This window comes from Diplotaxodon limnothrissa, linkage group LG5 (genome assembly GCF_057381915.1).
Source record: "Diplotaxodon limnothrissa isolate DT_005_m linkage group LG5, D_limnothrissa_male_GT1.1, whole genome shotgun sequence".
In the NCBI taxonomy this organism is placed as follows: Eukaryota; Metazoa; Chordata; class Actinopteri; order Cichliformes; family Cichlidae; genus Diplotaxodon; species Diplotaxodon limnothrissa.
In genome coordinates, this window is record NC_140600.1 from 19,366,094 (window position 1) to 19,379,879 (window position 13,786).

General features: G+C 45.3%; 1 protein-coding gene across 1 annotated transcript in view; it reads right to left on the minus strand.

Annotated features, from left to right (window-relative positions):
- Positions 1–13,786, minus strand: part of dip2bb (DIP2 acetate--CoA ligase B (putative)b) — a 71,371-nt gene that overhangs the window by 16,795 nt on the left and 40,790 nt on the right. The window contains exons 7-9 of the mRNA XM_085353224.1: positions 13,593–13,712; positions 533–730; positions 217–308 (exon numbers count right to left, since the gene is read on the minus strand). Of these exons, the coding sequence (XP_085209350.1) occupies positions 217–308; positions 533–730; positions 13,593–13,712 (410 nt within the window). The remainder of the gene's footprint in view (positions 1–216; positions 309–532; positions 731–13,592; positions 13,713–13,786) is intronic.

Here is a 13,786-nt window from a genome sequence, read left to right on the forward strand (position 1 = left end):
CGTTTTACGTAACAGGACATAATAGACATAAAAGCAGCATAGAAGCAGTGTGTGAAAAACTAAAAACAGTCTTTTTTGATGTTATTTTCAACAACAACAAAAAAAATCCTGCCTCCCACAGAGGCAGCAGCAATAAATTGTGATACAGTCAATGTTCATTGCAAATACACAAGTTAAAAATAATCATTTGCTGTAAATAAGTGTGTGAGCTCTTACTCGGTCTCCTGGTTTGAGGATTTGCTCGTTTTTAGTGCCCAGTTTGTTCAGGAGGGTGTACGCCAGCTTCACACTGCGACTCCACAGCTTCCCTAACAGACAGATGGTAGATTTTGGGGGGGCGGGGGGGTTAGCACCTTTAGAAAAATATAATGTCAAAGAGTTTGCACATTTTTTTTACTATTACTAGGTTTTAAAATAATAAACATATATAATGTTATCTTTCAGTCGTCACAATAAGCGTTTATGACATTAAATGACATCATTTTACTGACTTGATGACGTTATACTTCTCTCTTTGAATCTTGTGTCTCACCATAAGTCAGTGTATAGAGTGGTTTGCCTGTGATGTCGAGAGCAGTAAGGGCGGGGCTCTTCCCCTGAGTGGCTCCCCAGCGAGCCAGCGCTGCCTGCAGGGCTGGAGGCCAGTTACTGACCACTCCCAAAGGCTCCCCTTTCACTGGGATGATCTGACGGCCCTCTGGCTTGGGTGTGTTGGGGTCCGGTTGGGGCACTGTGAAAGAGAGACAACAGGACACTTTTGAGTATATTACAGACTAATGAGATGAGATATCACGGAGGTAAAACCGGTCCATGCGGGGTATCAGTTTCCTCCTACATGGTTTCCCCCTTTGTTTCCTGAGCTCTCATGTTACCTGCTTTTTTTTTTTTCTTTTTTTTTTAAAATTTACTAATATATATATATATATATATATATATATATAGCTGGATAGCGTAGTGGTTAAACTACACGCCTTTGGAACAGAGGATCGCAAGTTCGATTCCTGCCTGGGGCGTCTGTATCCAGTAAGGGTCCTAAGGCTAGACCCCCTATGCTAAGCAAGCCTACCGCAGACATGAGCGAGACAGATAAATATGAAGGCATGCCGGCTCGGACGTCGCCCGGATCAACAAGGTCCGCGTCAGGTGTTGAGGAACCAGGGCACCCTGACGAAAAGTGGGCTACTGGAACAAGAAGGCATCGGTGGGCAAGGGACGAAAACAGGGCGTTGTTGGAATGCTACTACGCAAGTAACCCCGGCGGAAGGGGCTACATGAATAGGATGAGGGACCTATGGATTCTTCGATACCCAACATCCACAATGACGGCGAAACAACTAGTAGCTCAGTGTTCCAACATTCGAAAGAAGGGACTGCTCTCACAGCTAGAGATTGACGAGGTACAACACAAATGCTACGGCAAGGAGGAGTCAGGACGCCAGGTCAGGGGGGAGATATCATCACCCCCACCCGAGATTGGGTACATAGCCCCAAGTGCGATAGGAGAAGGATCGTTGAGTGCGAGAGGAGCTGACCTGAAAAATAGGATCATGGCCAAGCTTGAAACCTGGATCCCCCGTAGTCGGTTACCAAGATTACGTGAAGTACCCTCAGAAGGTCTGCTAGATGATGTTAATGCAGCACTACGGGCAATACCTACAACCACGATTACCGACACTAACAAGCTCATCTACAATACGGCAGCAGTGATCAGTGAGATGCTTGGCTACAAGTTGAACAGCCACAAGGGGCAGTACCCTCCATGGAGAAGGAGGCTAGAGGGCAAGATCAAAGTAGCACGGAGGGAGGTTAGCCAACTAACGGAGTTGCAGAAAGGTGCGACAAATAAGGTGCCTAAGAAATACAGCAAGCTGTCCATACCTGAGGCCTTGGAAACTGCCAAGCAAAGACTCACAGCCTTGGCCAGCCGCTTGAGGAGGTACACCAGAGAGATAGAAGGCAGGAGAATAAACCAGCTGTTCTCCACAGAACCAGCAAAGGTGTACTCTCAGTGGCAAGGGAACAATAAGAGAACAGCACCACCAAGGCTGGAGACGGAGCAATACTGGAAGAGCATATGGGAGAAGGATGCAACCCATAACGGCAATGATCAGTGGCTAGTGGATCTGAGGGCAGACCACAGCGACCTCCCTGAACAGGGTCCAGTAACCATCACAGTGGCAGATATCCAAGAAAGGGTCTCCAGTATGAAGAGTTGGACAGCACCAGGGCCCGACATGGTTCACGCCTACTGGCTGAAGAAGCTGACTGCACTCCACGAGCGTCTGGCAGCACAAATGAACCAGCTGCTAGTTAACGAGAGACACCCGGAATGGCTAACTGAAGGCCGGACGGTCCTGATCCCCAAGGACCCCAAGAAGGGACCGGTCCCCTCCAACTACCGACCAATAACCTGCCTCAGTACTACATGGAAGCTCCTGTCAGGCATCATATCGGCTAAGATGAACAGGCACATGGGTCAATACATGAGCGGGACACAGAAAGGAATTGGCAAGAATACCAGAGGTGCAAAACACCAGCTACTGGTAGACAGAACAATCAGCCGAGACTGCAAGACCAGACTGACCAACCTGTGCACTGCCTGGATTGATTACAAGAAGGCCTATGACTCAATGCCCCACAGCTGGATACTGGAATGCCTAGAATTGTACAAGATCAATGGGACCCTAAGAGCCTTCATCAGGAACTCAATGGGGATGTGGCGTACAACACTAGAGGCCAACTCCAAGCCCATAGCACAAGTTACCATCAAGTGCGGGATCTACCAAGGAGATGCTCTGTCCCCACTGCTGTTCTGCATAGGCCTGAACCCCCTCAGTGAGATCATTAACAAGACTGGCTACGGATACCGACTACGGAACGGAGCAGTTGTCAGCCACCTCCTGTACATGGATGACATCAAGCTGTATGCCAAGAGTGAACGAGACATCGATTCACTGATCCACACTACCAGGCTATACAGCAATGACATTGGAATGTCGTTCGGACTGGAGAAGTGTAGTCGGATGGTAACAAAGAGAGGGAAGGTAGTCAGAACTGAGGGGATTGAACTACCAGAAGGCAACATTGCAGACATAGAGGACAGTTACAAGTACCTGGGGATCCCGCAGGCAAATGGGAACCATGAAGAGGCCGCTAGAAAGGCTGCAACCACCAAGTACCTGCAGAGGGTCAGGCAAGTCCTGAGGAGTCAGCTGAATGGTAAGAACAAGATCCGGGCCATCAACACGTACGCCCTGCCCGTGATCAGGTACCCTGCTGGGGTAATAGGCTGGCCAAAGGAGGAGATAGAAGCCACTGACATAAAGACAAGAAAGCTCCTTACCATGCATGGAGGGTTTCACCCCAAGTCCAGCACCCTGAGGCTGTACGCTAAGCGGAAGGAAGGGGGCCGGGGACTGGTGAGTGTCAGCACCACAGTCCAGGATGAGACAAGGAACATCCAAGAATACATTGGGAAGATGGCCCCAACTGACCGAGTGCTCAGTGAATACCTCAGGCAGCAGAAACCCAAGAAAGAGGAGGGAGACGAGGAACCATCATGGAAGGACAGGCCCCTGCACGGTATGTACCACCGGCAGATAGAGGAGGTGGCTGATATCCAGAAATCCTACCAGTGGCTGGACAAAGCTGGACTGAAAGACAGCACAGAGGCACTAATCATGGCAGCACAAGAACAAGCTCTGAGTACAAGATCCATAGAGGCTGGGGTCTATCACACCAGGCAAGACCCCAGGTGCAGGCTGTGTAAAGATGCCCCAGAGACAATCCAGCACATAACAGCAGGGTGCAAGATGCTAGCAGGCAAGGCATACATGGAACGCCATAACCAAGTGGCCGGCATAGTGTACAGGAACATCTGTGCCGAGTATAACCTAGAAGTCCCGAGGTCAAAATGGGAGATGCCCCCAAGGGTGGTGGAGAATGACCGAGCTAAGATCCTGTGGGACTTCCAGATACAGACGGACAAAATGGTGGTGGCTAACCAACCGGACATAGTGGTGGTAGACAGACAGAAGAAGACGGCCGTAGTGATCGATGTAGCGGTTCCGAATGACAGCAATATCAGGAAGAAGGAACACGAGAAGCTGGAGAAATACCAAGGGCTCAGAGAAGAGCTCGAGAGGATGTGGAGGGTGAAGGTAACGGTGGTCCCCGTGGTAATCGGAGCACTAGGTGCGGTGACTCCCAAGCTAGGCGAGTGGCTCCAGCAGATCCCGGGAATAACATCGGAGATCTCTGTCCAGAAGAGCGCAGTCCTGGGAACAGCTAAGATACTGCGCAGGACCCTCAAGCTCCCAGGCCTCTGGTAGAGGACCCGAGCTTGAAGGATAAACCGCCCGCAGGGGCGTGCTGGGTGTTTTATATATATATATATATATTTATTAGGGGTGCAACGATACACAAAATTCTCGGTTCGGTTCGATACTTTGGTGTCACGGTTCGATATTTTTTCGATACAAAAAATCGTTCATGCCTTTTTAATTTGTCATTTATTAAAATTATAAATATATATTTTAACTCAAAAGTACAGTTTTTAAATTTAATGTTGCTGAAACAAAAGTAATTAAAAAAATAAATATATCTCAGGGCTCTCAAAATTTCAAATTCCCTGGTAGCCCTTCGGGCAGGGACTCTTCAGTTTTTGGTAGCCCAAAATAAATGTAAGTAGCCCGAATAAAAAAGAGAGCAATTTTTTTGATTGATGTTTTGTTTCCTTTACAATATTATACATTAAAGTATAATATTGTAAAGGAAACAAAACGTTAATCAAAAAATTGTTGAAAAACAAATTACAACATTGTATAAAAATTACAATCATCAACTCAAATACTTGGTTCTAATTGAACAGAAATTTCTATGAACTTGTAAGAACTGTGTAGGACATGAATCAGTCTGTGTCAGATCCTGAATTTGAAATTTCCGCTGAAGTCACGGGTAAGAGACAAGTGGAACCAAGATCTAGGACATTTGCTTTTTGAAGTTTGCAAAGACTGCTAAATTTTGCCAGTGGTAGTTCACTCTTTGCAACATAGTACGCTGTTCTAAACAGATTTTTCAGGTTTATTTTTAGTATGTTATTTGCAATTGGTGTTTGTTCTGGGAAAGATATTGCAGACTGAGCAATAATGCATTTCTTGCATTTCTCATGGGTTCTAATGGGGGCCTTTCTTAAAATGACTGGTCCCAGTAACAAAGGCGCTTGTCGACTCAGAAATCGAGAGAAAACCAACAACACACCCGGCAGAACATTATGTTATTTACACGGGTGCACATAAGTGGTCCGCATGTGCGCATTCGCTGTCAAAATAAAAGACGCGCACCAGATAAGAAGTTGCAACGCGCGTTTGCGTCCATATAAAAGCACTGTTTTAGTCCGCTAGAGTGGGATTTTCACGGCACATTCCGCACCACATCTCTGTGCGTTCATCATTTGTTTGAAGCCAGCTCACCTCCTGCAACCACTTTTCCGAGAATACGCGCTTCTTTTGTGGTTCGGACTCCTTCTGACATTTCTTTGGAGGTGGAGGAACACCAAAGTAATTGCTTAAAGGAGCTTCTTCGACATCTTTAAGAGTTTTAAACAAATGTCTGTCCTCGTCCAGAAAATCTTATGTATGCAAACACGCGTTGCAACTTCATATCTTGTGCGCGTTTTTTTTTTGTTTGTTTTTTTGACAGCGAATGCACACCTGCGGACCACTTATGTGCAGTCCTGGTTATTTAGCTCATCATATCGCAGCCACAGAAATTCTTTTGTCCATGAAACCAGAAAGCTGCACTTTCTTTTTGCCTTATAGTCTGATTTGTCATAACTTTTACGTTTTGTGGTAAGCTTTTCTTTGGCTGTCACTTCTTCACCCTGACCTGTCTTATTTGGCTCAGCAGAACTAAAATATGTACCCTGCTGCTTTTACACACACACACACACATAACGGTCAGCGATTCTCTGCGCGATCAACCTCTCATATGTTTAAGCTTGCTGTGGGAGATTTCACTTGTCATGTTTGCATAGTAAGCTAACAATTGATAAGACGATGTCAGAGGAATTGGTGCCCAAATTATCATCACTCACCAATCAGTACTGTCGCTCTCTATACACAGTTCGCGCGATTGCAAAGTGAAAGCAAAAAACAAGGCAAATTCAAACGCGATTTCAATATGTCACATATTGACAGTGGCTCACCGATGCCAATGACATAGTTACCCAGCTACATTTCCGAAAGAATGCAAAAGCATTGACATATATTTTTCCTTCCTACAATAGCCCGACGGGCAGGGCAGAGATAGATTTTGGTAGCCCGACTGGAAAAATCGCTAGCTCCGGGACGTTGGGCTAGCGATTTTGCAAGCCCTGTATCTGATTGAGGAATCACTCATCTTTGGAAAAGAGAGTTTATTACAGAGAAATGGCTCTTTCCAAAATAAAAGCTATACTATACGCTTCTTCTGGGCTATATTCTCAGCAGCATATTTTAGTGGGTCAGGGCTGTTCGGGGTTCTGTTTGTACAGTTATGTTTTGTTTATGTTGCCATAGTGACGGGTGACGCCCTCTCGCTGCAACGGTGTGTCCTTCCGGGGTCAGAGGGCGCCCTGTGCGTTGTTGTTGTTGCTGTGCGGTTGCCGGCGCTGAGCAGTTAGCTAGCGGCAGTGTTCTTCTGCAGATGTCAATAAACGGCTGTGCTCCCTGGCTAGCTCACGGGAAGCAAGACCAAACGACACCTCCGTCTCCTCGTTGTCTGAGCTCGCCACATTGGTGTCAGAAGTGGGATGATGGTGGCACCCCATGTTCTGACCCGAGTGACTTTGGTGCGCCAAAAGAAGGCACCTGGACATTTGCAAAGTGAAAGCAAAAAACAAGAGCAAATTCAAACACGATTTCAATATGTCACATATTGACAGTGGCTCACCGATGCCAATGACATAGTTACCCAGCTACATTAACGAAAGAATGCAAAAGCATTGACATATATTTTTCCTTCCTATGATAGCCCGACGGGCAGGGCAGAGATAGATTTTGGTAGCCCGACTGGAAAAATCGCTAGCCCCGGGACGTCGGGCTAGCGATTTTGCAAGCCCTGTGTTAACTTACAGGCATGGCCCTTTAAGGATGAAGCCTGATGGGAAATGTATTCGGGATGTGTGTAGCGGGACTGCCTGGTGTGTGTGTGTGTGTGTGAAGAGAGAGAGCGGAGAAGGGGAAAAAGTAACGGTTAGCTACAGAAGAGACGGAAATAAAATAAATAAAAGGAATATAATAACTCCCTCGACAGCCAGAGTTGTGTCGGCGATGCTCGCTGTGAGTAAACTGTTTCAGCCCACTGTACGCGGTGTTCGTGCCTTAGAGAAGAAATAAAGTTCGGTGAAGCAGTTTCCTACGCCTCCTTCGATCTTTTTGCTAGCGGAGTTGACCTGTATAGTAAGCTGTTGCCGGCTACGAGTCAGTTACGGAACCTTCAAGTAACTGCCAGAGGTTTCCTTACTACGGTTCGGGGCTGCGGATCTGGCGCGGTAACACCTGTATCTGATTGAGGAATCACTCATCTTTGGAAAAGAGAGTTTATTACAGAGAAAAGGCTCTTTCCAAAATAAAAGCTATACTATACGCTACTTCTGGGCTATATTCTCAGCAGCATATTGTAGCGGGTCAGGGCTGTTCGGGGTTCTGTTTGTACAGTTATGTTTTGTTTATGTTGCCATAGTGACGGGTGACGCCCTCTCGCTGCAACGGTGTGTCCTTCCGGGGTCAGAGGGCGCCCTGTGTGTTGTTGTTGTTGCTGTGCGGTTGCCGCGCTGAGCAGTTAGCTAGCGGCAGTGTTCTTCTGCAGATGTCAATAAACGGCTGTGCTCCCTGGCTAGCTCACGGGAAGCAAGACCAAACGATACCTCCGTCTCCTCGTTGTCTGAGCTCGCCACATTGGTGTCAGAAGTGGGATGATGGTGGCACCCCATGTTCTGACTCGAGTGACTTTTCCCCCGCCGGTCGTGACCGGCCGGTGCGCCAAAAGAAGGCACCTGGACATTTGTGTGGGGTAATGGGGTCGTCGGGGACGACTGACCCCTTAGGTGGGGGCTATGTAGCGGGTCAGGGCTGTTCGGGGTTCTGTTTGTACAGTTATGTTTTGTTTATGTTGCCATAGTGACAGGTGACGCCTTCTCGCTGCCACGGTGTGTCCTTCCGGGGTCAGAGGGCGCTCTGTGTGTTGTTGTTGTTGTTGCTGTGCGGTTGCCGGGCTGGGCCCTGTTTCAGGAAGCCGGTTTAGAAAACTCAGAGTGAAAAACGATACGCAGGGTTGAGTAACCCTGAACTGTCCAACTCGGAATATTCCGTTTCAGAAAGGCTGATAACAATTAGTTCAGTCAACGCGGAGTTGCTTTAACCCCAAGTGAAGCGCGCGGACGAGGATACATAAAGCCCTGATTAGTGGAGCACAGATTAAGCGAGTCACCATGGAGACGGAGGGAAAGAAGGCGCGGTCAATGTATTTTACAGCGCTTGAGGCTGAAATTCTGATGGCAGCATATGCCGATAACATGCAAATTCCGCGGAAAAAAGTAACACAGCCTCAGCTGCAAAAGAAAGGGAGCATGCATGGCAAAACATAGCCGACAGAGTCAATGCGTGAGTGTTAATTTAAACATTGATCGAGGGATTTCCACCCATTTAACACGTTATTTTATCATATGTTATTTTATTTGTTATTTTATACATTTTATTTTGTGATGTGGTGTGAGCGCAGGTGCAACCCAACAGGCCCCAAACGTTCCTGGCAGCAAGTAAAAATGAAATATAAAAATATAGTCCAAACAGGTAAGGTGTAATTGTATTATGAGCCATAGTGCTTGGTCTGTTTGTCCCATGTAAATCAATTGCAGTTAGAGGCTACATTAATTTCCTTTCTGTAAGCACTTATTGAAATTATCTGAGCACATTACAAGTACATATTTGCTTACTCTGTATGCTCAAATGTGACCCGTTATAGCCAACAGAAAAAAAGCGGAGGCCCGAAAAACAGGTGGGGGTCCTCCACCACCACCACTCACAGAGGCTGAGCAGTTGGCCCTCAGCCAAAACAGTGGGCGCCCTGTGGCCGAAGGCATCTCTGCGGGGACATCCTCTGAGTCAATAACCCCGCAAGACACAAGTGCCTACATAAGGGGTAAATTCAAAATAATACATGATGTGCATACATCCTTTCTTCACAGTCACCTTTGCAGTGCTACTCATTCATTTGATAAACTCTTTACCATAATGGATTATTTTGTAGTGAAGTTATTTTCCTACTGATTTTGCCTTCCCTCAGTCTTGGTTGTCTTTGAGAGCATAATGACAATGAAGTGTAAGGTGCTTGGTATGTTTGTTAATTGCCATTTGGTCCCTTGTAAGTTATAAGTGACCTGTATAAACCTCATATTCTATCAGTTGATGGTGATGGTGTACTGCATCTGGTGCAGCCTCCTGTTGAGCCAGACCAACATGTAGTTGTGAGTAATACTCCACAGATTATATGAGGTTACAGTAGAACAGCAATGTTGTTTATTTCTTTACTACAGGAAAATAATGAAGAAACATTGACAGCTGTTACAGAGGAGGAAGCAACAGAGACACTTTATGAGGTTTACATCTTTTAATACTTTGTGTACAGGAAATACAGGCGACCAATAAAGCCAGTTGAACAAAAAATCTGTTTATTCTTCTTTCAACATGTTGAGGTGATGGGTCAAAGGAAATGATTGTGACATATGGTGTCTCTGACTGCTCTTCCATCTTGTATGTCCGTGGGAGGGTCACGATGTTCATGGTTTGGATCACTGCTGATGTTTGGTTCAGAAGGACAGTGTTCTCCTCTAATTGTGGCAATGTTGTGAAGAATCACACATGCCACAATAATGTCACATGCCCTTTCTGGGGTGACCCTGAGTCTTTGCAGGCACTGGAACCGGGCCTTAAGCATTCCGATAGTCATTTCAATTCTGGCTCTTGTCCTGCAATTAGCCAGATTATATCGCTGCTGTGGGCCCGGTTCAGGGTCAGGGTAAGGGGTAAGCAAATAGGGTAAACATGGATACCCCCTATCACCAAGCAAGTAGCCAGTGAACTCTCCTAAGACAGAAGGGTACACTTCAGTTCAAATGTCCCTGAAGCAATTGGTCTTTATATATTTTAAAGTATTCTCAACTCACCATGTCCAAATTTTGTGCTCAGTGTACATTCACGGAATATTCGTGAGTCATGGACAGAGCCTGGCCACTTGGCTTCCACATTTGTGATAATGTTGGCAGCATCACATATGATCTTCACAGTGCAGAGAACACAAATTAGCATCCATTACTATAATGAAATAATTTGTTAGTTTGACATGCTACAGGGAACTATGTACCTGTACATTAATGCTGTGGAAAGACTTCCTGTTCACATAGTCTCCTTCATTTACTGAAGGAGCAATGATTGGAATGTGAGTGCCATCTGTACAGCCAATCACGCCTGGGAACCCTGAAAATAAATGTGCAATTTAAGTAGTAGTCCAAGTATCACCACATCATACATTAAGTTTTGGTCATCCTGATACCTGCAATTTTGTGGCATCCCTCTTTGATGAATCTTGTGGGTCTGTGACCGGGGAACACCACAGACGAGTACAGGAGACGTTTCAGTGCAACTGTAACATTCCTGACTGCCCGACAGACGGTAGCCTTGGAAACGTGCTCAGCGTCACCAATATTATACAGAAAGCTCCCGTTTGCAAGAAACCGAAGTGCAATACAAATAATATGCAATGAACTGAGAGCATGTCCGCGATGTGTCACATGCGTAATATATGGCCTGAGGATGTTATCCAAATAAATTATAGATTGTGCTGAGAAACGGTAACGTTCGCACAGAAAATCATCAGGAAATGATAAAATGTCCAAACGCGCTCTGATCACTCTCTCCCGGCGGAGAGCTCTGCGGAGAATTTGGGCTTCACGATCTACTGGCTCTTCAAGGAAGTGGCACGCCATGTCCGACACTTCCTACTGTCAGGTTTCCGACAAAGGGGCGGAGACAGTCAGGGTTAGTTGTAGTAAACCTGCTAGGGGGCAGGTTAGCTTCACGGCGTGTGTCGTCATAGTGACTCACTCAGGCTGCAGCTGAACTCGCTTTATGAAACCGAAAACCCAGAGTTTTCGTTAACTCAGGGTATACTTACTCAGTTTTTCCACTAAACCGGCTTCCTGAAACAGGGCCCTGAGCAGTTAGCTAGCAGCAGTGTTCTTCTGCAGATGTCAATAAACGGCTGTGCTCCCTGGCTAGCTCACGGGAAGCAAGACCAAACGATACCTCCGTCTCCTCCTTGTCTGAGCTCGCCACAATATTAAACATATCAGGTCCCCATAAGGAGAATCATGTGCTAACGGCTGTCTAAATGACTCGGGTAAAGTTTGTAGCATGCATGCTTGTTGGTTTTGTCTGCTTCCACTTGTCTTTGCACTAGGATGATGTCGGGGTAAATGTGCAGTCATATTCGTTGTGTTCCCACTAGTGCTGTCAGCGTTAATCTCGTTGAAATGACGTTAACGCCACAACACGGCAAATCTCCGTTAACGAGCTACCCCTGCGTGGGGCTAGACGGCCAACACGTTAACGAGCTAACTGCGCTAACGCACTAGTTCCCACCCATGTAATTGAGCATTGCATGGCACATCCAACATACTGTTTTACTTTAGTCCATGACACGCTTACCTTCAGGGTCATACGTTACATGAAAACCAAAAAACCAAAATAATTCCAAACGCCAGATCTGAATGAGGGTGTCTGTGTTGAACGCTTAGTGGATCTGCGCTCGACAGTGCAGCCTAGGCGGAGTAGTCGAACGCAGATTCACTGAGCGCTCAACACAGACAGCATCGTCAGAAGGAAGAGCGATAAGAATTGGACAACATTCTGTAAAGTGAGTGCTGATAATGCATAGTTTGTTGACCAGAGGGCAGCTTGCCTGTTGGCAATGTGTGTTTGAAATGCCACAAACACAACGATCAGTTGATCCAAGCAGAGTTGGGCAGAGAATAAACAAGAAGTCTGCAACTTGTTATAACTATAAAGCAAGTTTATTCTTAAACTCTCTCTCTCTCCATATATATACACACACACACATACACATATATACACACACATACACACACACATATACATATATATATATATATATATATATATATATACATATACACACACATATGTGTATACACGTATACACATATATATGTATACACACATATATATAAATGCCAAAGATTTATCACTATCTCCTTATTCTAAAATAGATTTTTATCAGTGTTTTGCTTTACATCACACAAATTTGAATTCCAAAAAATCTCATATATAAAGACACTTATTTAAAACGATTTACAAATGCAAAGCACTTTTCTGTCACCATGTTGTGAAAAACGGTTCATTTTTATATCTTTTAATTTATTACCAACATATTACCTGTTAGGGATGCAGACTTGATTCGTTAATTATCCTTATTTTGTGTTTTTACTAACATTTTCAAACTTTAAAGCCAAGTACAAACATCCTTTTCCTCATAAATAGCTCAACATAATCAGTAAAGGATTAGAAAAATATTTTTGAACTGTCAGAAAAGCAATCGCCCTAAAAAAAAAAATCCAGGAATCTCTGTATGTCTCTGCATGTGTCTGTTCATCTGGTTTGCAGGGAACCCGACAGAGTGCAGTGTTGACTTTGAAGTTTTCTGTGAGCTACTTTCCTTATTCACAAGGGGTCACTGTAGCAGATAGATATTTTATGTGGCAGTTTTTACACCAGATGGCCTTCCTGACGCAAGCCCAAAGGGATTTTTGTCTCCTCCAGGGAGAGAAACCAGGGATTGTCGCTTGCTAGGTGAGTGCATGCATTATACCATGGAGCCACTAAGTTTGAAGTTTTCAATAACACTGCACGTGAGACGTTCAGAGAACATCAGTAAATTCTAGCCTGGCCGCACACCTTTACAAGCAAATTCTCAACCTGCAAAAGAAATTTGGGGACATTTATAAAACAATCAGTTCTTGCCACATATGCAATGACTAAACCAGTCATTGCATATGTGGTTTAATAAAAATAATACAAACTAGGTTTCTCCTTACCAGCAGCTGTTGACTCAGTTAGCATTAGCTCTGATTTCTGGGCAGATTACAGTGTTTAGAAACAGTGGCATACATGCTTTCACTGCGTGCATCCTTAGAGTTGTCCTCTTTTAGACCAACTTCCTGCATGTGTGGCATTTAGGAAACATCTTTGCATGTAGCCCCTAAAATATCCTGCATCACACTCACCCTAAATGGGAACTATGCTAGTTAGTTACAACTTTTAAACTCTTTGGCTTATTAGAGAAACCTAAATATACATTTGTAAAACAGGTAAGTGTTCATAAATAATCAGAAATGTCATTTTGGAGCACTACATCTGACTATTTTAACTTATTATAAAACGTTGGAGTAAGGAGGGGCACAAATTCCAATTTTTCTATGTGTAATTTGTGCAAGTCGAACAGTCTACCGCTACAGCTAATTCAGTGCAGCAGCGTACCTTCTACGATCTCCTCGGCGTCATCGGTGAAGAAGTCACTGAGCGGGGGCCTCTTAGGCCTCTTCAGGGTGTTCAGCAGCTGCTGAATCTTAGTGGAGACCCTGCTGCTTACAGGAACTCCTACAGGCAGGGTGAAGGTGGAGAGGGGCAGCAGCAGGGATAAATACACAGTCACACATCCCACGACACACAGT